Source organism: Falco punctatus, assembly GCF_963210335.1.
Source record: "Falco punctatus genome assembly, chromosome: 1".
Classification (NCBI taxonomy): Eukaryota; Metazoa; Chordata; class Aves; order Falconiformes; family Falconidae; genus Falco; species Falco punctatus.
The window spans coordinates 85,891,832-85,918,410 of NC_137580.1; the positions used below are offsets into that span (position 1 = coordinate 85,891,832).

Genomic DNA, 26,579 nt, shown 5'->3' on the forward strand with positions numbered 1-26,579 from the left:
TGTAAAAACACAGCTTTCCTGCCTCACGGTTAGCGTACCTGCCGTTCAGAGGGTTTGATCTGGATCCCAGCATCCCCAGCAGGAGCTGTAGCTCCCAAGCTGGGGAGGAGACGTTCACCATGAGGACACAACAGGTTTTGCAAATGTAGTCAAACTCATTCACTTTATCAGGCCACCGAGATGATGGATAGCTGAACAATGGGGGGGGTGTCTTTTTTTTTTTTTGTGGGAAGGGGGGTAGGGTTGCTCTCCTGTGAAGTGGCTGAAAGAGCTGCGGCTTTTGTGCTTCACAGAGTGTCTGTTTTTCCTCAACTGCATGGTCACTTGTCTGTGCTCTTGGTGCTTCTTCATAATCTCTGTTCAGACCTGAGTCCTTCTGGAGGTCTAGCAGCAGCAGCCTTTCCCTGCGCTGGGCTCTCTGGGCTCGCATTCAGCCTGTGGCTTTAAGCTGCCAGGGAAAGAAAGACAAGCTATCTCTGTAAGACTAAAGAGTTCCCCCTTCATTCTTCACTTAGTTGTGAAAGAACAAAAGGGCTTTAATTCTTCTCTTCTTGCCCTTGCTGACTCTGAGACAGAGGGAGAAAACTACCAAAGCTGCTGTTGGACTGAGCTGTGCCAGCATTTGGAGCCTAATGTCTCCTTTCTGTAAGGCCCTCATGCCTTGTTGCTAATCTCTGAACTGTTTCTTCAGGGATGAACAAACCTTGGTCGCTGAGTGTGAACTGGAAAAAAAATAAATGTCTTAGGCTGGTGCTGATTTTGCAGAGCTGTGAACGGAAGCTGGTGTGTTCCACCAGGGTATAGAGCTATTTCCCTCCTATGCATGTGTTGATGCGTCTTTGCTCAGTACAGGCGTGATTTCCCAAGACTTTTCTGGAGGGAACAATTGTGAATACAACTCCAAAGTCCTAACTGAGCCTTTGTATCTTAGATCTTGATAGGGTTAGTGTGATATGAACTCAGCCTAACCTATAAATCAATTTGACAATTGCTCAAAATTGGCTGGGGATAACCACTGAGACCCACTTCTGCAGTGGCTGCAAATGACAGAGCTGCAGAAGCTCATGCACCGGGGGAGCGTCCAGGGGTGCGCAGCGATATCGATGGGCTCTCATCTGAGAGAGGCAGATGTAAGAGCAGGACTAAGTGCTCAAGCCTTTGGACTGTCTTCCCACCCTTATCCCCTGGGATTCAGGTGTGCCAGGCACCCCGTCAGTGTGTTGAAAGTTGAGAAGGCATAATGTATTTCCATACCAGCCCCAATTAGAAATACCAATGGCAGGATAATAAGTAGTTCATCACCTAGAATTGTTCTGGGGAGGAGGGAGCCACAGCACTTCTCGTTGCTGCAAACCCATTCCACATTTGTCTCCAGTCAGGCTTATTGCTCACAGAAACCTGAACTGCCTGTAATGCACCAGATGTGCAAAAAGAGCAGCCGTTCCTCTTGCTATCATAGGCAGCCACACTTACAACAACAGCGACTTGTGCTTTGATTGCTTGTCTAAAACTAAAATTCAATTATGCAGTGCAGGCAGGCTTTGCTGTGACACAGAGGGTTAGAAATTAATGTTAACACTGTTTCTGGTTAAGACTTTTTGTGTTGATAAATAATTCATAAGGCAGTTAGCTCTTTGAGTCTGACAACACAAGAATATATTAATACAGTAGACTCAGCTAAAGGTCAGCCCTGAACAGTGAAGCATCTGAGCCATCTTTTATTCATTTTCTGACACAGACTCATTAATTATTACCGCATTTGAAGGTCTGCACGGGAAAAGTGCTAATGAGAAAAAGGATATTAGGTTTGATATCTGACGCTCACTCTTTGAAATGACTTTAGATTAAAAAAAAGAGAGCGGAGAGAACAATACAAAACAGGCCAGGTAAGACCTTTTTCTTTAATAAAATCTAAAATTAAAAAAAAATAAAAGACTAAAGATAGAGTTGGGAGACATAATTCAATCAAAAACAGACACTGCTGGGTTGCAAGTTTGAATGGCTGATGGGTGATGAAGTTTCTAAGAAACCATTAATATAGGCATGATTAAAAGATGGCCTTTTTTTAGGTGAGATGTAGTTGCTTTGAATTGTGCTTGTTGCCTTCAGGTTTGTTTTCCACATTTGTCATCCTGGCTGACCATTTACCTTCCTACACTGTTTACGATCTCCACAGGAGGATTGCTCTGGCTTTCTGCTATTGTCGCCTGATGTTTTTCTGTACTATGCTGGTTTAAAATACCTTACAAAGCTTACCTCGATACACTCATCCATGCAGCCATCTACCCCAAAAGGAGATTGATACTTTTCCCCTTTAGTCTGGTTTCCTAAGAACACAGGATTTATGCAGTCACATCTCTGTCTGTGCTTCCGCCATTCTAATCATGTTTTCAAAGCCCATCAGCGAGTTGGTCCGTCAGATTTGATGGAACAATAAACATCTCAAAACCAGTAAATTTCTCACAGTGTTTGTGGGGAAAAAAAGAAGGTAACTCATCTTCAGTATCCCCACTAGGAAAAATGTTGAAGCTTAAGCTTATGCCTTATTAGATATCATAGAATTTGCACAAGAAGAAATTCTTAAGCGCAGGCCAAAGGCAGTGGGTCCTCGTTAGAATTCTGCTTGGGAAAGTGTCCGTAAGGTACAGGGTGTGAGCAGAACTCTGTTTATCCATAAGACAAATGAGCTAGCCTCATGCTTTCGAATTCATTAACATAGGTGCATCTTTATTAACGAATGTGCAGGAACCAGATCTTTAGTGACTGCTATAAATCAGTGCAGTGCATCAAATTCAGTGGGACCATGATGATGCCAGCTTGGAGGTTTGATGTGTGTTTGCAACTTGAAAAAAATACATAACTTCCAGCTCCTGGACTTCCAAATAATGGCTCATTTTAAACACCAGGTTAGAGTCAGGCCACCAGTATACCCAGTAGTCTTTACTGGTTACGGTGCGTTTCGGTGGAGTCACTCAGGAAATACAGTAGCTCGCAGAACTGCACTGCTAACATTATTTTGGTCTGTGAAACATTTCTTATTTACATGGTGCAGCCTGTGTTTTGAAGTGATACTATGCCTGTGAAAGAGGTGATCTAAGATTTTATGTGTGCTGGTAGATAAGGGGAAACCTGTCTTGTACAGGCAGAAATAAATGATCTATTTTGAGTTTCAATTAGTCTTACACAGAAAAAATGTATTTTCTTTAACTAAGTTGAAACCGATGCTTTAAAAATAAAGCTTTTCTCCATGCAATAAAGTTGTGTGAAAAGGTACACCCATTATTGATGTGAAAATTGAACCACTCTGAAATGCAGTTGTAATACGGTGTGTTTGATGTAATAATTGAAGAGAAGAGAGCACAGGAGCCGAGACCAAAACTCTGCCCTTAGCTTTCATGCCAGTGTGTCTTGGCACTGCTCAGTGTGTAGGAGGGGAGAGCCCACTTCTAATACTGGACCATAATTCAGGGATGCTGTGCTTCGTCACAGGTAATACCATCTGCCTGGAGGAGTTCACAAAAACATCTTGTCTCTTCACACAGTAAAACATTCTCACCTTCAGAACCTGATTGCAAACCTAGAACTTCCAGTACAGTGTCACCTGCTGCAGAGAGTGTCTTAGACTCCTGCAAATAAGTACATCTGTTTGTTGAAAATTACTAGACTGTGTTTTCTTCCTAAATTAAGGCAAAGTTCAAAAGTTTTAAGGTAAATCTTACTTATCCTCGTTAAAAGTCACCTGATCTTTCAAGAAGGCTTTGGGCTACGGAGCCCCACTTCTTCTCTGCCCATGGGTGATGGCTGCTGGTGAGTGTGAGAGATCATTCCTTTGTTAAGGCATCGGCTGAGTAAACAGGAAAACTCTGTTTACTAAACCAGTGAATGATGTTTCAAGGCTGTGAAAATATTAGCATGTAATGTAACATCTCTGGAAATGTAATGTTTGCTACAGCTGTGTATAAATTTGTTTAATGGGTCTCTAACTCACCATCAGACTCATAAAGGCAGCCACTGTACAGGCTATTAGGCTGCAGTAACTTAATTGCTCGTTAATTGGGTAATTAGTGCTTTGTTTTGCTTTAAAGCCTAAACACTCATAAAAAGTGAATTAGCTGAGTAAACAAGAATGGAATTTTCATGATATGCTGTCCCAGTTATTGCACATAATTAATCAACCTTTTATTATCATTCCTTTCCCCCCACCCCCCTGCTCCTGGTGACTGCCTCAGGTAGGTTGAGTAAACACCCCAGTTCAAGCCCCAAGTGAAGTGCCCCAAGTGTATCTTACTAAGCTGAGGCCAGCACCTACATTCCATGGTAAAGGGTGGTTTGTGTCCGGCCACAGCCAGCGGAGCTGATGTGCTGACCCCAGCACTGCTCTCACCTCTCTCCCCCCACAGAGTAGAGGGGTTCATGGGCAGGGCAGGGCTGGGACCTGGTGGGGCCAGGTGGCTCTTAGGTGGGAAGTTGCACAAGAAAGGACTAATTTACCTCTTCCCATTTCCCAGCGTACGTGGTGTTCAGTTCCATAGCTCAGACTAATCTACCAGAAATGTAAATGAAAACCTAGCAGCCTGGAAAACTGGTTTATTTAACCAAGATGTGTATTAACCTGAAACTATTGCTGTACTACTTCAGGTATTTGGGCAAGAGATGGGCCTGCAAATGAAGTGCTTAGCAGAAAATGTTCCTCCCAGCTTTAACACTAGTTCAACTAAATACTGGAAAAAGTTCATGGAAAGTCTGTTTGCACCCAACTATTGGAGGCTTGACTTGCACTCCCAAACAGGATCACAGCCCCCTCATCCCTGCCAGGGGCACACGGAGCCTTGTATGCCAGAAGGATTGCAATTGCTTGCACTGCTTAAATAGTGAGCATCCTTAATTGGGATTACAGCCTTTTGCTCTAACGAGCAGTTGTAGTAGTGCTGTAGGTGCTCCACGGTGCTCTTTCTTGCATTGCTGGGCCTGACTGTTTAATGATGTCTTAATTGGCTTTGAGAACTCCTCAAAAGGAGGAGAGCAGGAGAGAAAGGAATTGGTGTGTATTTTTTAGATTTATTTTTGCTTTAGAGAAGATTTTAAAAGGACAAGTGATGTGGAATATTACCCTTGTAGTTTAATATTAAATATAGAATTGTACATGTGGAGGACATTTTGGTTCCAAGCTAAAGCAATGGAGTTGATGCTGGATTTCCACACTGAAGGGACGTTAAATATTTGCTGGTAGAAGCAAATGTCATAGTTGCCTGAGCATGCACTGAGTAAGGCTGAAGGATTTGGCTTACAAAGAGAGCACAAAACGCAATTAAAGTGAGTCCTAGTAACTTTTATATTTGGCACTTGTGGTCAAATGTTGATACTAAATATAAGCAGAACTTTACTGTAAAAATTAGACCTCTTTTATTGCAGAGCAATTGAGGTTTTACGAAGAATGGCACCAATCCACAGAGACTTTTTCCTAGCAAGCTGATAAAGGGAACAGCTGCAAAGCTTGGTGCGTAGAAAGCTTAAGTTAGAAATCTTTGATCTGGTTAAATATATGAAGTTAACCGCTTTTATGCAGCGCATTTTCCAGATTCAGCACTATCTATGGTTGCTTTCTTGGCTGCGCTCTACTGTCATCAGCTAGTGATGGGCTTGCTGGCCTGTGGGAGAGCAGCAGGCTGGTCCTTCCAACCTCGCAGGTCAGCTGCGGGTGGCCCCCTGGGAGCAGGGTATCACAGGGGGCTGGGCTGGGGGTGCTTTCATTTAAAGCCCATATGTCAACAACGCCCAGAAGTCTGCCACGTGCATACTGCTGCAGTAGAAGAGACTGAAAGATCGCAGTGGTTAGCTGTGGTCTGGCTGGGGGTTTCTAGCATCCCTAATACCGGCTGACAGTGGCACGGTGATTGCATTGATCGTGAGTACGGCTGGAGCAAAAGGAAGGACTGCCCAGATTTAGGACATGGGCGCATGGAGTTACGCTAGCTGGATGAATTCTGTGTTGATTGTCTCTTGAGACTTACAGACCTGGCATTTCTTGAAGTCGCTAATTAAGGAATAAATACTCCTTTTTTGTTGACTGCGGTAAGTCCACTAGACCATCACTTACTGTTTTTATTTCTTGAGACATTTGACCATAAAAAAACCTATAAAAACCTCAGGAAAAAGACTGGCTGCTGTTATGAAAAGAATTAGAGGAAAACTGAATGAGTGATCTTAATGAAAAAATTGAGGCTATTTGAAGTACCTTGTCTCTGTGCTGCACTTTTATTATGTATGCTGCAAAACTCCCTACAAAAATGCTGACTTTAAAAAAACACGTGTGAAAGGTATGTAATTTTTTCCATGTAATCTTATACCCTTGCCATTTTTTTAAGTAGCATTCCAGATAAGTTTTGGAGAATTGCAGAAAATGTATTCTATAATTTGTACTATTCATGTACTTTGAAAGTTATTTTTCCATTTTGCAGAGATTTTTCCAGTCTACAATGAAATACTGGCTCCTCCAAAACTGTACTGGAATTTTTAACATTGGCTGAAGGTACACATGCCTGGGATTAACAACTTTCAGCCTTTTTTTATGAACATATATTAAGCTCTATGTAAAATATATATTTCTACCAAATAACAATTTATCATCTATTAATATGCAGGCTGCAGCGTCTGGCACATGCTGCAGTGAGTGGACTGCAGGTTTCCCGGTAAGCGCTGTTTGCTTCTGCGCATGAAATACATACAGCTGCATCCATCCCAAACGGGGTGCAAATTTGTAAAGCAGACTGCTGCCGAAGTGAGGCAAACTTGATTTATTGTTTCACAATTGCGTAAGTTCTGCTTGTGTTTTGGAAACTTCACTTGCTCAGTAGCCGCTGAGAGGGGGAGACAACCCGGTAAGCGCCAGCGCTCGGCGAGTTGGGCGCTTTCTGTCTCTCTTGGTGTGCTAGTCCATTAGCAGCAGGCAGCATCCAAACTGGAACCCCTCCAGTGAAGACAGTCTTCGAAAGTGAAGTTTCTTGTGGTTTTTGCCTTTGATGATCATGCAAATGCACATGCTCACACACATCTCAAACCAAGTGAAAGGCAGGTTTCAGGTTTAACCTGTAATACGTTGGCTGAGTGACAGATCCTCGCTCAGGAGCTTTGTTGCTACTCCACTTCCTCTGTTTTTCAGGGCTGTATTTTCCCTTGTTCATTTGTGAATCGCCTTCCTTGAAAGCGTAGTTCATAGTGGAAAAACTTTCTAGCTGGATGCCGTGTGTTCCTTACCAAAATGGAGCTTGAGAAAAAACATGAGCACTGACGGAGCTGGGGGTTTTGTTACCTGGAAGCTGGCACTAGCGTTTTGTCGACCAAGGGCTCTAATGGGGATCCGTGACGTTCCTGGAAGGCTTCTTGTTAGATGTGGCCATCTAGTAATGAAACCAGAGAGACTGCAATGGGGTGCAGAGTTAGGTGGAAGAGTTGTTGTCAGTGCATCACCTAGATGTCACACAAATGATGGGGTGGGATTCTTGTTTTTTCAAGCACCCTCCCCTCAACCCTTTGGACCAAACCAAGGAAGCCAAAAGGCAAGTGTGCAGACATTTTTTCTTCCTCCAAGCTCTTCTGCTGTGATAGAGTGGTGTTCGGCTTGATGCTCTCAGTGTTGTTATTGCTAGTGTAGTAATCAGGGTGACAGTCTTGTCGTGGTGGCGGTTCAGGCCTCTGCAGAGAGTCCCACCTCGGAAGGAAGGCTGTGACACGGTTTGGCAGCTGCCTCAGTGTCTCTGTTTCAGGGAGTTTTCAGAAAGACTGTAAGGGATGATAAAGGCTGACAGAGAAGATCAAGCTGATAAATAGACGGAACATTTTCACAGGCAAAACCCGGCAAATCTGAAAACAGAGCCACAGCAACAGAGAGATTTATGTATTATGTATTGAAAAATACAAGCGTGGCATGCTTTGTAAATGCTGGATCGCCAGCTCTCCTGAGCTGGGGTTTACAGTCTATTAAATTACTCTGGGCCACAATCTGTTACAATAAATCGTTTGCATAGCACCTTTGGAGCACACTGCCAAGCAGAAAAAGAGAGACAGCTTTTCCTCTGAAAAGCTGACAGTCTGGCCCGTGAGGAGTCACGGACGGGGCAGTGCTTCGGGAGGGAGCAGACGGGAACATTATTAGGAGGGGGGGACAGCAGAAGAGGCCTTCCCGGAGGGGTGGTTCTTTATAGTGGCTGTGGTACAGAAGAGTTGGCACTGTTGGGGTACCTGAAAGATGAGGAGGGGAGAAGATGCTGGAACTTGTTAAGAAAAGAGAGCAGGAGGGGACGTCTGTCTTCTAGACTACATGGGATAAAATGCATTGCTGCTCTGAATAATGCCCTCGTTTAGCTCAGTTGTGTGATGGATTTGAAGCTTCAAAACATGAAATAAACTAAGGGCCTAGATAGCCTAACGCTGTTATAAATTTTGAAGACTTGGTTTCAAATATGATTCAGGGGCCTCAGTGAAATGCGTTTGGGGATCTCGGTTCCATCTCTGTTGGGTAATTGCGCACATCGCAGAAACATCACATCTTGGCATGAGGCTGGTGCTCTGCCAAATAGAGGTTCCAAGGCTGCAATAGCAAGGGCAGCTGCACGTTGTGATTTAGGAATGTTGGCTGGGACATGTAGAGGCAAAGTCCACAAAGTTTCTGCCTAGAAAGCATTTTGGGAAAAAGAAAAAAAAAAAAAAAAAGGAAAGAAAAGAAAAAATATCTCCAAGTTAATACTCTCTTATGGAAAAAAGCATGTTGGAAAACAGGCAAGTACTTTGTGAAATTGCCAGTGCCCCATTTTCCTGGGTTATAAAACTTCTGGCAAATACATCAGCTGTATTCCCCTCCCCCTTCAGATTACATGTAGTGTGCTTGAAATATTTTTTTAACATTCTCCAAATCACAACATTAAAAAGGAGGAAAAAAGTCTGAGTACAATCTACTAGGGCAAAGATGAAATGCTGGCCTAATGCACAGCAAGCAGTTGCATCCGTTCATGCTGCTGTTCTAAACCTCACGGGCGCTGCCTGGTTGTGTCCCCCACTTGGGATTACTGACATTTTTCTCTGTCATCCAAAAATACAGAAAAACTTAGGCTGCAAACATCCTCAACTCTGTTTGAGTAGCTCTAATTTACATGACTTAGGTAAGCGTAAAAAGTGAGAAATGACCTTTTCAACATGACTTCAGATATTAAAGCGATCTTACAATCTTATTATCATGAGAACATTTCGCAGAGTATTAAGCTCAATAAATTACCTTTTCCCCAAGCTGCTAACCCTCGATCCCTCAGGGGCAGCTGCAGCAACGATGTTGGTTCACGGCCTTCTTATTTTAGCTGAATTGCTTAATTGGTATGTGTTCTACATCCCCGATTGAGTATTTGGAGCACAAATGAAGGTTAGAACCTTTGCGCTAGTTATCGACTGGAAGAAAATTGATTCACGCTCAGGAGTGCAGTTGGGAGACGATTCACAATCCTCCCTAGGAAGGAAAGATCCTGCTCTTTTCTTTTTCCCTAGATTTCTTGCAAAGGTCACTCCAACTGAACACCATCATTTCTGGTTTGGTGGTTGCTTTTTTTTTTGACATAGCATATCACTGCTCGAGAACCCGAGTTTTAGTTTCCCAGGCGTGCTTGTAGCTGAACATGAAATTGCAGTACCCTGGCTGCTGGCCTTCCCTCTCTTTGTCTGCCCCTGGGCTTTGCACCTGCCCCTGTTGTTCTCCAGGAGACCCTGCTGGGGGGGGGACATCTGCAGAAAGACGAGTTCTAAATCCACAAGCATCCTCCACCTTTGTTGGGTCCAAGAGAGGGCAAGGGAAGGGTTGTGGAAGAACATCACCGTTTCAGCTCCCAACCTCAAGATGTATCCTATAAGGTGACTTTCCAAGGATGTGTTTCAGTTGTGCTGATCACCTTGAGTTCAGTGAGTGAAAATAGTCTTAAGTAAAGGTCATTCAAGAGGAGGTTCAGGAATGCCAGAAACTGACAGTAAAATTTACCGAACTGCTGTACTGAACAAATTTAAATAAAAAGCACGTGCCTTGTATTGCCTAATAATTGTTCTTTTCTTTGCAATATGATCAAGCCCTTCTATGTATCAATGGCTACAAATGCCTTTGTTTTTCTGTGATCTTTGTAGCAGGAACCTGAGCTTTCTTGTGGCCTGTATTAATAGAAACATCAAAATAGCATAGATTCTGCTTTCTTTTTAATGTTCATTAAAGGGCAAGCACGTGACTTAGCCAGCCTTAGCAAGATTCCCTCCGGCTCCATGAGCATGCCAAAAAGAGAGACAAGGCAGCCAAAGCAAGAGGCATTCCTGGACTACAGTGCATGTTACACATAATCCAGAAAGGAAATGGAAAGAAAAAGCTTAGAAGTCAGACAGACACGGAGGGGGCAGCAGGATGTCAGCTCAGCATGTTGACATGCCACAATCTGTTAGCTCAGTCTCATTAATACGGAGGCCAGTGAGAAAAGAGATAGACGGGATTGGAGGAGGAAATTTGGCAGCATCAGATAAACCCAGATACAGGTGGTGAGATACCATGAGATACTTCCTCTGAGGAATGTTGTAAATTCAGAATGGAGCTCAACTCCTGAAGTCGTCCACGAGGAGTGTGCAACTGCGAGTGTTCTGTTCAGTGGGTGGTCACTAATCGAGAATTGGTAGGTTTTCCCCATTGCGCCAAGGAACAAAAATACAGTAGAAATGGTGATTTTTCTATAATACGTGACCAGGTGCTATGAGAGAGCACATTTGCTGTGACACATGTTGCCTCCGTAATCCATTAAGCCCGTGGGCTCTGCAGAGTTTGTTTGGAGGGACTTTTGGATATCATCCAAGAGTCAATAGCTTTCCCAGGCACTGCACAGGCTGGGTGTTTGTAGAGGCTTGAGTGAGTGAGGCTGCTGATACCCTAAAGGTGATTGCAGCGTTGGCTGCTGTCTGAAGATACATAATTGCCATAGTCTGAAGGAGCATATGGAAAGGCTGGAAGTTTTTTTTATTTGGCCACTTGCCTTTATTTCTTGTATTTTTTAGCACCCTGTGCTTTGATTGAAAGCCTTTTGATATCACTGAGACTCTTAAAATTTGTGATAACCGTCATGATAGTTTAAATATATAAATGCAGATATCCTCTTGTACTGAAAGAGTGGTTTAGGTACTTGCATACCAAGTCCTGTGGAAATCTAACAGAAAACAATCCACTGCTTGGAATGAAATATGGAAAGTTATTTGCTGTCCTAGTAAACTGTAAGGTAAAAACATAAAAAAACCCTACAAATTCCTGTCAGCATTTGGAGGTGGCAACAGTCTGTAGTTCTGTTCAAGTCCTGTGGACGTCTCAGTTTGTCTGTGGATTTACCCTGAGTGAGTTGTGTATTATCTTTATTTTAACACAGCTAAGATTTCAGAGCCAAAGTCAAATATCAGCATGATCAGTGACTGACCATAAAAATAACTAAATGGAGCACTCCCCTGATTTTTGGCACTTCTGAAATGTTTTTTCTTTGTATTGTTTGGAAGAGTCCCTTGGGAGCTTCAAAATGAAAATGTTTCCTTATGTTTTCTCTTCCATTAAGTCTGATGCTAAACTGGAGGGTTATTCTGGACTGTCAAACTGTTAGTGTTTGCGTTTCTTTGTTTTGGCATTTTTTTGAGAAAAGAAAAAAAGCTTTAAGAAATTTCTTTTAAATTCTCTTGCATCCCACACATGTACAGTTAAAACAAGATTGGAGACGGATCGTGGCTTAGGCAGAAAACACAGTATTTGCTTCATGTGTTGCAATACTTACAGTACTGTGCTGAGCTGGTAGAAACAGCACATAGTCAGGCAAATGCCTTCTTCTAATGCCACCACACATAGGGGCATGAGGTGCCCACCTGGCTGTTGTAGGTTGGTCCAGTTCTCCTACTGTGTGTGCAGGAGGTGGAAATTTCACCTCTGTGGAGGAGATCCCCTTCCCAGGGAGCAGTAGGCACAAGGGCCAGCAGTACTTCCCCAGGGTTTTCCCAAAGGAAATTCTTCAACCGTGAGCGTGTTGGGAGGCACAGGGCAGAGGTGCCATGATCTCATGCTGGAAGCAGAGGCGGTGAACTACCCTGTCCCCAGCGCGAGACCCTCCTGATGATGGACACAGCTCTCCTGTGTTGGCTTGGTGGCAGGGAAGCAAAGAAAACCCAGCTCTGATCTGGGTCTTGGAAAGTGGTTGTCAGATTTCTCTCCTTCCAAAATAAAAAAATAGGTGCAGACATGGATTTTCTGTGGTCTAAACGTATTTATAACTCTTCTAATAACCCACAGGGTTATTCTGACTGGGTCTGTGCTGTGACAGGGCTGCGGTTCATTCTGCCATTCTGATAAAAGCAGCATAGTCCTTAAACCACTTGAGATCTCTCTTCCCAGAAAAGAAAATATGTTTGTTATTAGGCTGTGTAGGGGAACATAAATAATTGTATTGGGAGTGAGATAATATTTGTAGCTTCTATTTATATTGTGAATGCTTGCAGCAAAAGGTCTAAGGAGCAAATGAGCAAATACCTTCTTTTTCCAGTGTCTATATCATGTGCATTGTCTGTGATACCAGACATTAATTCTGTATCTTAAATGTTACAGAAAAGCTAACTGTAAATATGTCAACATTCTCTTTGTCATCCCAGAACACTCAATAATCTCTTAGATAACTTGGATGTAAGGCGGGGAGTGCTGTAGCAATAAGATCCAAGGCTTTGAACTCGATTCAAAATTGTATGGAAACTTAGTGTCATATGCAAGAGTTTGATGTTCTTACAGTAAGTTCTCGTGCCAAAGGGACAAGCTCCAGTATTTTATATTACTTGGGTTTTTCTGAGTGCTGTACGCTTCATGCCTAATGTGCTGTCTGTTCTGTGAGCTACACAACAGCAGCGCCACTGCAGCCCGCCTTCCCTTCCCTCCTGTCTGCGTCCTTCGGCGCTGCCTCTGTTTCACCCCAGATTTTACCTTCTTGTACGTAGACCTTTCACGTGAAGAGAAAGCCATTCATGTGTGAAGTTTCCAAGCTTTCTGTCTCAGCGAAAATGGCAAAGTGGTGGCAGCTTTGAAGGTCAAATGATAAAGGCATGTGACACTGTGGGGACCATTGGGGTTTATTTCCACCTTCTTGAGACTTGGCTCATTCAGTGGTGATGCGTCTTCAAGTGCCTCTTCGGGGCAGGAGCCATCGTCGTTAACTTAATTGTATTAGTGCAGGGGTGAGAATGTGTCCCATCTTTCTTGGCTGTGTTTTTCCCTTGTGCCTTGCACTCTGTGTGCTGCTGTCACTGAAAGGAATAGCCAAATTCCTTTAAGGCAGAAGTCCCAGTTGTTCCGTGAGGGAAGGGGGCGAAGCAGAGGCAGCACGGATTCTCGGCGCCTTTGAGCAGTGCCCAGGCTGAGCTGGGAGCAAGAGCTGCATGGGCAGGAGGGAGCAGAAGCCTCCAGTTCTCACCCTGCCAGTGCCAGGCTGGCAAACCTCCCTGCTGGCAGCCAAGCACTGGGGGCAGCCTCCTGTAGAATTTCCCAGCCTGGAAAATCTTCTAAGAAAGGAAAAAGAGTTAAAACAAAAATAGGGAATACATGCCAAATGGCAGCCAGGAAGCAGAGTGCAGCTTCTAGGCCAGAGGCCAGCCGAGCCCGAGCGCAGCGGAGCCTGACATGCGGTAATTAGTTGTTGTGGGGAAAGAGCCCGTTGCCTTGCAAAGGAGTGTCAGACATCAGCCAGTATTGGTGGCGGTGGCGTTCTTCAAAAGGAAGGAGCCCTCGAAGTCCCATTCTAGGAAAAGCACGTTCGCAGGGCAGAAGGGACAACTTTTTAGGAAAAACAAGGCAAGTCAACGCAGAATTTGCAAATGTAAAATTCTGATTCCTCAAGCCAATTTTTTGTACCATTCTTTCATGTCCTGGTTTCTCAAAACAACGTTTAAATTTCAGGATGAAAGTGGTCCTTGTGGTGCAGAGAGCAGCCACGGAGGTGTGAAATGGGAGGTGCCTGGGTGCCAAGCAGGCTGAGCACGGGGAGGACGTGTGGATGAGCGATGCTGAGCAACCACCTCGCGGCCAGGCTGCAGGTGATCAAATACATGTGGCTAAAAGCTTTACGGCGCTTTAAGCCAACATAGCAAAGCTGAATATTCTTTCAGAAGAAAGTAGGTTTTAGGGCCAGATGGAACCAGTTCCTTCAGCCATACATTATGGTGTTACCCAAGCCAGGTAATTTTAGTCTTTTGATCTGGTAGCGAGCCCAGTAGCTTGTGTTTGACCAGTTCACATCATCTGGTCTGGATCAGACAACTTTGAGCAGTGGTGTACCACAGCAGCTAGGCCGGCGGCTGGGGCAGGGAGCGCCCTGAGTGACTCCTTTGGGAGAGTAGCTGGACAGGTATCTCTTGGCCTCCTTTCCTGGCGTATCACAGCTGTATCCAGCCTTTCTTCAGGATGGTGCAAATCCACCTTTTTCTTTCTCCTTTTCTTCATATTTCATCCGCAGCGGTGGCTCAACATCTTACACTGGATTTCTGAATTTGTCCAGCATTACTGTTCCACTGTTTCTTTTTGTAAGTTCTCTATTTGTCAGGAGTAAAACCAATTATATTACCGATAAATCTCTTCAAACCCAGTGAAGAAAATTTTGAAACAACAGAGACTAGCTTATAGTTGTGGTGGCCCTAGCTTTGGCTTACAGCAAAGAAGCCCTTGGTCCAGCATATGAAAAGATATGTAATTCTAGTTTGTCTTCTGAAGCTCCTGAATCATCAGTAGGGATTCCACTCAAATGTGGAGGGCAAGCATGGACTCAAAAGCTGTGAGATTACTGGGGATCTCTTTTCTTGGAAAGGGTGGGAGCAAAAAGAAGGCACAGAATGTTCTCCTAAGCTTTCCCAGGGAAAATGGTATAGTAGCGTTGTCAAAATACACATGTGGAAGGAGCGTACTCTTAAGACCAAGGCATTAGAGAGGGAACTCTTGGGTACAAGATACATTTTCCCAATAGATTCTCATTGAGTCCAGTTGTGGAAAAAAGGAGAATGAGTATGAGCAAGGTGTGCTTACGTCTTCTCCGCTGTGCTCTCCTGGTGCACCTTTTTCGACGAGTTTCTCAGCTCAGACCTTCGCTGCAGCGTTAGGAGGAGTGTTGTGCTTTGAAGCTGCCTGGTTTACATCATCAGCCAGGCTTCCTCAGGGTGGTTGTGTCACTGCTTTTCTCATGAAGTTACAGTTACGCAAAAGCCATTTCTTTTCAGTGAGTTGAGCAAGTTTCTTCCTCCGGTTTCTTAGAAGGATAACGAGAAGCAGATGATCGGGTTGAAGCAGGAACCGAGAAATGTTTATTAACACTTGCTTTGAATGTGTTTTACTGCAAAAAATCAATATATATTTTAATTGCTACTAAGGAGGGAAGAGTGACTCACTGACAAAATTCCACTGTCTCTGTTGGGTGGAGTTTTGGGGGTTTAAGTTTGTTGACATTAATATCATTCGAATTGCTAGTTTTAATTAAACAATCTGACACTACTCAGAAATTTTGTTTCTTTAATGAAAAAGAAGACAGATTTTGCAAATGGGTCTTACCCATTAAGACCAGGATGTAAGTTTATCAGATTAAAAGCACACTGTTCTTAAACGGAGGTTGGTTGTTTTGAGCACGTAGCCAGCCCAGGTCACTCAACCACAGAAGTCTTTTCAAAGGTATTTAAATCGGCAACGCAGCCTAACACAAAGAACTTGCTTTTGTTTCTGTTTTCCTGACAAAGAGTTACATTAAATGGGGGGAGTTATCAGGCCAAATCTTTGTTCTCCCAAACTTCTGTTTGGAATAGAATAAATTACAGGATCAGGTTCTTCTCTAGTCATTGCTGGATTTGGTGATTGTGTAACTGAATATGAAATTGTGACCTAGTTTTTTGGAAGTGGTAGAATACACAAATACAACCAAAGATTTCTTTGATGTGGTCCTTTTTTGCCGTTGTAGTTTTTAAACATACAGCTAAGCTTTTGCTAAAAACCTGAGAGGCAAAGGTGAGGATTAGAAACCAAAATGCTTGCCCTTGAAAGAATGCTGAAGAACCCAGATTTGCATGTGTTGAGGAGATTTGGAAACAGAGGACTATTTGGTGATGGCTTTTTCTTCTTGCGCAGTACACACCTGAATAGAGAAAGATACCACATTCACATAGTGTAAATGAGAAGTATGTGACCAGGGAGCTGTAGCCTCCGTGGCAGCTGTGGTCTCATGCCTGTCTCAGACTCCCATGTTTTTTAAATAGTTGCATTGATTTCTGGTTTTGAGAGGTTATTGGATACCTGGGCGATAAGGTTTTTTGGGTGTGAGGACTGTGTTTACTCTAGAGGAGCTTTAAGTGGTCAAGAAAGGGAAGAAGAGAGTAAACAGTTAATGCTTTCAGGAAACAGACTTCAAAGTTTGTTGTGAGAGTAACATTCTTCCTCCCTGAAAGTTCAGAATGCCAGAGTCTAAAAGCCACTCAGTACTTCAAAAGCAAATGTATCACAGTAATGCATAACCTTCTAGATAAGGTGTCTCCTGCCAGCAGGAAAAAGGAAAGTAAAAGTGAGTGTGTCTGTGTGAGAGAAAGGGACAGAGGCAGGGTGCGGTGGGCAGGTGGGTGTTACAGCTGCAGGAGGGTCCTTCCCCAGTGAAACCTGAAGCAGGGCTGGAGGGGGAGCCTGGAGCTCCCGGGCAGCACTTGACTTTATCCCATCTCGCCGTATTCCTCGTGGCAGGAGCTGTGAGAGTGCGAAGCTGTTACACCTCGCTGTACCTCTGTTCCTGGTCGGTCTCGCAGTGTGGAAATTGCTCTTAGCTACATCAGAGACTGTATCAGCTCCGTGTCCTTGATGTTCCCCAGTATTTCCAGTCCTGTTTCGCAGAACTGTGTCTGCAGCGGTTTCAGGATGCTCACCGAGAGCACACAAGGAGCATTTGGCAAGTGTATTGCTGCATGCAGATTTTTTTGGAAAGCGAGTCAAAGTGGGAGTAATCACTTTCATGAATCATTGTGGTAATAGAGAAATTCTCTTCTTTATTGACCTGTGTAGCATGGCACTGATATCAATCAGTACTCTGTGCGGCTACGGGAAGCCTTATGAACATCATTCATTCAAGCAATAAACACCAAGAAGAGCATCTAGGCTGCATTTCATACTAGTTGCAGCCTTCTTGGCAAAGGACTGTCTCTAATCCATTGCGACTGTTCGAAGTTTCATACATATATTCATTATTGTTATTCCCCAATCGCTGCAAAGACACTTTAGCTGTTATTTTCCCTATTAAAAGCATCATTCTCCTCCTACAAAGAGAGTAAAGCATGTTGCCAGCCAGGGGCTGATGGTCCAGCAGTAGGTGTGTGACAGCAAACCCTGTGCATTGGTGGAGAGGGACTGCAGGGAACGACCCTTGCTGTGAGACCAGAGTGCATGGCGCCAGCCCTCGCCATGGCTCGCTGGCGGCGGGTCTGTCAGAGGAGCAGGACTCTGCCTTCGGCTCCGCTTCCAAAGCTGCTGCAACCTGGGTGGGGTGATCGCTGCTGCTGCTGCTTTAGCTTTGGAGCAGCAGGAGGCTTTGGTGAGAAGTTGGTGCGGCACCTAGCCAGAGCTTGGGGAAGAACAAATGGCAGAGCGCTTTCTGGTCCTGCTGCATCACCAGCTAGATAGGTGGGCTGGTAGACAGACAGATAAGGATGCAACTAAAAATATTTCCTCTGTTCAGGCTGTAGCAATTAGACTGCCCTTCCCCACTGGTGTGTATCAGATAAATGCATAAAACCATACAGCTTCATTTTTCCTCAAAGGCCCATGTACACTTGGATATTTTGTACCGTTTTCAGTAGCAGCACAGCTGCACCGGGGCTAGTGAAGTCCAATGTTCATGTAGACAAGGCCTATTTTATCAGTGCACTTGCAGGTTTTTTTCATGACATTGTAGTACAAACACCTGAGCCCCGTCTGTTTTCAGATACACGGCTGTTGAAAAATGAGTGTAATTTGTAGTGTAGCAGGGACCACGGCGAGCGAGCTTCTGGGGCTATAGCAAATACCGCTGGAGAACGTTAAGCAGCAATTTGCTGTCTCCTTGGCAGGAAGTAGGATGTTCCTGAAGTGTGACAACATGTCTGTTTAAATTTTGATGAGATGCAGGTTCACAAAAAGTAATAAGGGTTTGTTAACCGTCCCGCGCTGTTTGCTGCAGAGGTGTCTGTTTTCAGAGTCGGCTGACGGAGAAGGGCGCTCATCGGCCAGTGCCGTGACGTGCTGCTCGTTCCTCGGATCTGTTCCCCCTGTATGAAGTAAAGGGACAGAAAAGTGTCACTGGCCACTGCGCATTTTTCACAGTGACCGTTACCTCGAAAATAAGCTATTCTTGAGGTATGCACTGGAAAGAGTCCTTAATTAAAACTCAGTTGGAATTAGAGCCTGATATGGGCCAGGCAGGTGAACGGCACTGCAGGGAGGGGAGGCTTCTGGTATTTTATGTGTTAATTTGTTATAAATGGTATAGGGCAAGCCCTGTCCTTGCCTGGTTTCCAGGGCTGATGCTGTTCCAACCTGGCATGGGATTTCTGTGCGCTAGTTCCCACCTCCCTTTGTAAGGCGGCTGTCCTGGCGCTGGAACGGTCCCTCTGGAGCAGATCTGTTCTTCAGGAGCACGGTGGGGATGGCGGAGTCCGGCAGGGCCATCCTGTGTGCTTATTTGCACAAGGTAGAAAGTGAGTTAATAAGGTAGCTCCGTTTCAAAGCCTAGGTGTCTTTATCCACTCTATGTCTTCTGCTGGGAAATGTTAGCAACATTTACCTTCTACTTCCTCAGATGTCTGAGATTTACTTTGGCCTGTTACACATTTTTCGTTTGTGTAAAGTACAGTAAAAGCTGCAAACAGGAAGGATGTATGTGATTGCCTGCTGGTTATGAAAGCTCCCATAAACGCCAGCTTGGAACAAAGGGAGCACTGAAAAAGGCAACTGTAAAGAAGCAAAGGATTAATTTTAATGCAGTTTAGAAATTCCGGCAACTTTTTTCTGAGTGTAGAATAAACATTTTAGTGAATCGAGTGAAACAATCTGGAGGAAACAGGGATTTGTGTTCTTCTTGATGGAGCTGATCCAATTTTTAGTGGAAATTATCCTTCAAAGCTTTACTGAGGCCCAGATTTGACAAAAGCAGCTCTTCATATCAAGCCTGTTCAGATGGATCATTGTTCGTTATTTGTGTTACACGTTAATGCCTAGTTGCTTCAGTCAAGATAGATGTTCTGCCATATGCAAGCACATATTAGAGACAATCTTTGCCAAGAGCCTTCTAGATACCTGAAGTGGGGAAGGAGTGTGGGAGAGGAGGGGGAAGGCAGGCTGGATGACAAACACAGTACCAACAGAGAATGTGATTTCAGAAAAACCAGCCTCCACCGAAAGTCTGTGGCAGAGCCAGTGTAAAACCAAGCTTGCCTCCCCACACATCTTCCTCTAATAGCCCATCATCCATGGACCCCCAAGACATTTGATTGCACCTGCCTCTTCCTTATATGCATTTCCTTAGCTGGGAAATCACACTGTCTCTGAGCGTGATTTATTAAGGCTCAAATGGAAATGTCATAAATAACGGGACCTGACTTGGTGGAGCTGTGCTGCTGTCCAAAGCGCCGACATAAAGAAGGGCACAGCAGACGCAGAAGAAGAGTGTCACCTTCACAGCTCAGTTTCTTAGCCATTATTCCTGGACTTAGCAGTAGGCTTAGGAGGACACCTAATAAAAACATCGTGACAGTAGTGGATATACAGCAGGCCAAACGCACCCAGTCAGTCTTCATTTGATTCAGCATCAAATACAGTCTACAATTTTTATCTCCGTCTCCTCAAAGCAAAAATAAACAAATACAGATTTTCCCACCTGTTATGCATTACTATACTTATCCTGTGCAATTGAATCAAAAAGAGATGAAAAGAGGGTTAATTGCCATATGTCAGTGTTTCAGATTCCACAGATTTTGGAAATTATGACGCTATTCAAAAATTGCTGAAGATTCAGAGATAAATATTTTGCTTCTCAGGAAGTTCACTGTCTGGACACATCCCATCCCTCCAGCACGTGAGACCTGTGCTGAAGCAGTGGCCCGTGCGTTGCACCACGCTCTTGGGTGGGAAGGCCAGCCTTTGGGAACAGGGTCGGTCTGGTAGGCGTATGCCATTGCGTAGATTCAGTGGGCCAAACTCATCACTGGATGTTTTGCAGTTAAGGAGGTGAGACAGCAGAGCGTTCGGCCTATCTCTTCAGAAGCAAGGATAATTTATTGTGACTCCATTGCCTGGTTCCTAATGCGCCCCAGGGGAGGTCTGCACTCAGCCAGACGTGGCGGTGTGTTGGAGCACTAGAGACAGTTTATCTTTCACTAAAACATCCAATCTTGCTTTTCAAGTGTTCAGAGGTGCTCTGTTGTTCGTGATAGACTGCCCCATTCCGACACCTGCCTGCCGAGTTTGGCAAGAGGATACATCTGCCATATCAGCTACTCTTCACTTCTTTTTACTCCTATTAATGTAATTCTTACACATCTAGGAAGACAAAGCCCAATAGCTTTCATTTCTGTAACTTTTTATTCCAGTTTTAGAAAACACAACAGCGGTGAGTGAACTGAACCCACCACAGGGAAACTGAGGCACAGCTAAACCTGGTGGTTTGCTCGAGACCCAGGTGGTCTGGGGCTGGGTTTGGAGCTGAGGTCTCGCCTTGGGATCTCAGGAACTCTCAGACAAGCTGAGAAACTGTTAGGTACTGCAGGCCCGTGCAGAGGTTTTCAGATCTTCTTTTGACCTTTCTTTCCTCTGAAGAACGGTGTGAAGTCGGGTTGCTTTCACGAGATGTGCATAAAGAAGACAGCTGTTGCCAAGCTCTGAATAGACCTGATTAATCAGAGGTATCCACATCAGGATGTCATCTGCCTTGTGTGTAATTTGGAGTTGTATGTTTTTAACTGTAGCACACCTGAAAAACCTCTCTGGATAATTCTCTGTAAGTCTTCTCCATCGATCATATGGAATTTTTCAGCTGAAATCTGCTTTCCATTTACTTTTCACCTTCAAATTGCGGTTCCCCAAGGTCCTTTATAGAGAACTATAAATTGTAGATAGACGTTTTTGATTCTTTTTATTCAAGCTTAATATCTTGCTCAGTTAGTGAACCCTTAGGAATTGCCGTGTGGCCCCTTATAACCGGGGTGGTAATAAAGTGGCGGATTTGCAGAAACCCTATAAAAATGTGTGCAACGGTAAATTGTATTTAGGCTACTACTGGGGAGAGAGGCATGAATGTACAATTATGAGAAGGATGTCCCTGAAGAGAGATTTCAATCCGTTGCCATAGTCTAAATCCTCTATCTTGTGGTGCACAAGGTAATTCAGGCATAGAGCAGAGGATTTTTTTTTTTTTCTAAAGAGATTATATTACCCATCTCCTCTGTTGATGGATTTTATTGCACAGGTTCACTGAGAGTTTTATTATTGCATTACTTAATCTGTTTTTGAGGTTCCTGAAACATTTTAAATATAATAATGAGTTCAGCTGTATGCCTGCACATGGCTCCTCTCAATCCATGACCAGGCAGAGCCCAGGCGAGCCAGCCAGCCCGGGACCCGGTGCCCAGCGGTGCCCAGAAGCAGGCTGCTGTGGCCGATCCCTCAGAGCTGATTCCCTGGGGAACAGCATGAATATTAAGCAGACTCGTCGGATAGCTTCAAAATAACAGATTCCAGTCCTTTGCCTTCTTGCAAACTAGGGCAAGGGCGAGTGATGACGAAGATGGAGAGATGGCTGCGGGATGTACCCGTGATTGGCAGCCTGCTTCTGCCTCTGAAGTTTTTTGTGCCACGTCTTGTTTTAAAAGCCAGCTGCTCAGATAATGAAGTGTCATTAAGAGGCATGACACTTGTCATACTGTTTTAAAGAAGTGTTGTGGTGTTATACAAAAAAAAAAAAAGTGTTCCAATGTAGAAAATCATGGTATAACATTCTTCTTAATGGTGTGATAATGTGGAGGACAGTCTTCTTTCTCTTCAAATAGATAAGAACTTTTTGCTAATTGACAAGAGTTTTTATGGTGTCTTAATAGGCCTGATTTTAGAGGCTTTTTTTCATATAGGAAACAGGATTTTGCTTTCCTGACTGCATAGCTTTTCTGTTGTTCTCGGAAGAGCAGGAGAGGTAGCTAAGTCTGCTGTAATAGCTCAGCATTCATACACTATGTTTGCTAAACCAATCTGAAAGCAGCGTGGGAATACACATCACTATTGCAGTGAATTCCCATACTGCTAACGTCAGAAATGATACAGTGTTTTGGTAAAAGAGCTGCTTCCACTACTAGCAGTTCCAGGTTTCTGATGCCAATTATTAGACACAAATGAAAAAAACCCAAAAAAACCCAAAACTCCTTCATTTTGAATTTCAGTTCAAGTTCAGACATGGCTAAAAGCGCTTTTCCCAACAAACTTTCTGTGGTGGGCTGACCCTGGCTGCTGGTGTCCCCCAAAGCTGCCCGCCTCGGCCGGGCTGGGGAGAGAGAATAGAACGAAGGGCTTGTGGGACCAGACAGGGACAGGGAGAGATCACTCACCAGTCACTGCCATGGGCAAAATCAGTCTTGACTCAGGGAAATTACTGTAATTTATTACCAATAAAAATCAAATAGAATAATGAGAAAATACAAACTAAACCTTCTCCCCGGGCTCAGCTTCGCTCCCGGGTTCTCTCCCCGCTCCCCGCCAGCGGCGCAGGGGACGGGGAATGGGGCTGGGGTCAGTCCCTCACACGCTGTCTCTGCCGCTCCTCCCTCCGCACGCTCTGCCCCTGCCCCAGCGCGGGGCCTGAAGGGGGATGTCACAGGAGTGAGAGGAGGCAGTTGCAGCCTGGTGTCCTGTGCTGGGGATAATGCTTCAGCATGGTCGGCTGAGAGCTTTGCTGAAGAGCCTCCAGAGAAGCCCAGACAAGTACATCTTTACTTTGAGCTCCAGAAAATATTTTCTTTTCTTTTCTTTTTTAATGAATTTCACTAAATTCACTAATGAATTTAGTGAAAGTTACCAAACTGAAGCTCTGATGGCAAAGACCCATCCAAGGCAGCAGTCAACCACCGTGCTCTACCGGCAGGTCTCAGTTAATCTTACTGCCCTTCGAAAGGAGACGATAACTCCTCAGGCTTTTACCTGCTTCTTATTTTTCACTGAAACTGATATTCCACACACGAGTTATGAAGATGTTTATAATAAGCTAACATCTGTTCACAGGGAAGCAGTGGATGCATTGCAGGTAGGCAGGTTACCCATCCAGCTATAAACACCCCCTGAGCTGTGAGCTGGAGCGCTGCAGCTGGAGTGACTGAGCCACCCCGCGCACTCTCCCGAGGTGTCCCGGGGCCATGTCAGGCTGTGGGCTGCAGGGCAGGTACTGCCAGGGCAGAAACAAGCCCCTGGGCAGCTGTGTTCCATTTCTTCTGTGGCTTCATTTTGCTTTCCCAAGTGGGTACGTGGTTACCTGCGGCAGCACAAAGTTCTCTCAACAGTAAGAGTTTTCTGCACGCTGCAAGGCTTAATGAATCCAATTTGCAGCCATTTTTTTTTTCATTAATGGAATCCTGCAGTAATTAAGTAGAATGCATGCAAGTGCAGACTTTTAACAACTTGGTGTATTTTGAAGTAGACCCTCAAATGAGCTTGCTTCAAAGTTTGTATTTATAACTTCTCCAGCAACGCTTAACGTAAGGCAGTAATGCTGGGTAGTCTCTCCAGATTAAATCTTTTTTGGTGTCTTTTTCTGTGTTCTTAACCCAGTGAATGGCCTGGATCTGGGGTTTAGGATCTCGCATCTGAATGTGGGGGTGAACTGAAACCATTTATCCTGCTATGAAGATGATCTAGCAGCTGGATTTGAAAAGAGCTGTGTCTCAACTCTGTGAAGCTGCTTTATTTTGTAGTACATTGAAAACAAATCTGCTTTGTTCTTAATCTTTTTTCCCTTCCCTTATAACTAAGATATGGTGTTCTTTTTCTGTTACCTGTGCCTTGCAATGTTTCTGATGCTGGTGAAATAGCAAGTATCAGGCTTATATGTTCAAAAATTCCTTAGGGATTACATTCAGTACAGCCAAGGCAGCCCGCCTGTGTCTAGTAATCTGTGCTATAAGCCACATCCATGAATGAACAAAACCCTGGATAGCCAGCTGGAGACAAGGAAAATGTTCTACTGTTGCATGGCTGAGGACAGTTAATCTGGCAGCCTTCGTTAGTTGATTCTTAGCTGATAATGAGTCTCAGTAAATGGCCTGCATTCAATATAAACTCCTCTGTGTGTTTGAATGTTTCACCAGTCCACAATATAGTTTAAACTTTATGCTTCTAATTTTACTCAATGGAAACCAGATGAAATGAAAACAGGAATAGTCAAAAGAAAACACTGTGTTTGAAATACAGGCCTGTGAGCAAGGAAAAACCCTGAATTTTTTCTAAACCCAGATGAGTCACTAACCCCACTGTAAGACATGCCTAAATTGCTTGAGTACTCTCAGTCTTTTCTTAAGCTCAGCAGGAAGAGAGTTTAAACCATGATAAAACTGACCCTGCAGCTGCATTGTTTTCTTGGGTAAATAAGCATGGGATGGAGGACACCATGACTGGAAGACCAAAATGGTGGAGATCTGCCACGGGACCATTTCGCACGGCAGGTCAGTCACGGTTCCGGTGGCTTTGCCTGGTTATATTCGCTCCGCTCAGCCATCAGCCACGATCAGTTCAGCTGCATCTGTAGCGTTTCCTCTCTGTGGTGGATGTGTAGGAGGCTGGATTTTGGTTCTCATGAAAGCGAGAGAGCGAACGGCAGCCCAGCACGGCGCGTGGAGGCCCGCACAGCCTGCCCAGCCGTAGCTCCATGCCTCAGCGGTGCTGGAGCTGCCCCGGCTGCGCAAGGGCCAGCGGCGCCGCCACGGCCTCCGCGGGACCAGGCGGGCCCCTGCTTCAGGACGTGCTGCCAGAGGTGAATCTGTGATTATGAATCTTATTTGCATTACTAGTGAAGACAGATCGTTTTTTCAACCTAGATCTTTAAAATGTCCAGATTAGATATTAGAGCAGTTTAAACATATTAGCAAGTAATAAACAGAAATAGACCTCTTAAATGAAAGAAATCTGGGAACAGACATGCTTTAAATCTTCTCTTCTTCAGAGAACGATTTTTCCTCTATAAGTTCTATCTCTTCAATCAAACTTTATCTTGTAGATTGGATTCAAACCTGAAAAATAAACACACTGGGTAATAATTTAACAATATGCAAGCGAAGGGAGATGTCGCAAGGTATGAGGGGAGAGGGAGTCTGCGGTTTGGTGCCATCAGAGTTTCCCCTTATACCCAAGGTAAATGACTTCTTAAATGGCAAATGATATACCAGCTTTGTTCCTCATCTACTTTATGAATACTGGGACATTTTAATTTTTGCAAAGCCACTTCCAGCACTGTTTCAGCTCAAACTCTCCAATTCCAGGAGTATCTGGGAAAAACACAAGGGACCCACTGTCTGAATATGTACGGTATGCAGAGTCATTAGGCCCGTCTTCTCCTTAGTTACAGGATTTCTGCTGAAGTAGAAACCAGATTGGTCATGCTGGTAGTACTGGTGATTCACATGTAGATGCTTTCATTGTTAAAAGTGGAGCAAAGTGTGCCGTTTGCTGTGTCTGCGCTGTGTCTGCGGCTCCAGCGTGATAAATGTTTTGGGCCAGGAGCAATGGACAAAACGTGCCCTGATTTACCCTGTAATGTTCTCAGTGAGAAACTCCAGGGCACAAACCAAGCTACAAATTGGTCAACCTGAGATACTGATATGAAAATCTGCAGGGCACTTTCCTGTAGTCAGAACTTCTCCTTTGTTGCATTAGCTGCTCTGTGGTCTAACAGATTTCACCTGCAACTTTGCAGCGACATGAAATGAAAGGTGGCACTTCCTACCATGGCAGGAACAAAAAGGAGTGCAAGGGAAGAGCAGGCAGGGGAGGGGACAGCTTGGTTTGATTTAAAACAAACAAAGAAAGGCTTGGCAGGAGTGAAAACTCTGAAAAAGTGGTTTGCAAAGGATTCATGCTAGGTGATACTTAAAGCGAGTGGTGGAGCCCAGACACTCATTTCAGAAGGAAGCTGGTCAGGATCCCAGTAACCCCAGTGGGAGGCTGTACCAGTGGGAGGAAACTCAGCATCAGTATAGGAGTGACCCCTGAACTCTGCTTCACTGTTCCCAAATGCAGTCTCAGAAGTCATTACAGAGGTGTGTTTATTTTTTTTCTTTTTCATATTGGGGTTGCCACAGTGCTGCATGATGAAGAGGTACAAGCTAAGGTCACAGGGGCAGCAAATGGATTTTGAATTCTTCTGGTTTTGTATCAGGCCGGGTGTTTTCTTAGGAATCACAGAATGTTGTTCTGCTTGGGTCATGCTGGAATTGGGCTCAGACTGGCACCAGAAATCTGACTTCCAAAATGCTCCACACCCAGTACC

General features: G+C 44.4%; 1 protein-coding gene across 20 annotated transcripts in view; it reads left to right on the forward strand.

The window, feature by feature from the left end:
• The window catches only part of FBRSL1 (fibrosin like 1), a 547,777-nt gene that overhangs the window by 315,024 nt on the left and 206,174 nt on the right, over nucleotides 1–26,579 (forward strand). For 2 of the 20 annotated variants that reach the window (XM_080373497.1, XM_080373498.1), the window contains exon 1: nucleotides 1–25,067. This exon is cut by the window's left edge. The exons of the other annotated variants lie outside the window; for them this stretch is intronic. In XM_080373497.1, coding sequence (XP_080229623.1) covers nucleotides 24,963–25,067 — 105 coding nt within the window. In that variant the 5' untranslated portion in view covers nucleotides 1–24,962. The remainder of the gene's footprint in view (nucleotides 25,068–26,579) is intronic. 20 annotated transcript variants of the gene reach the window in all.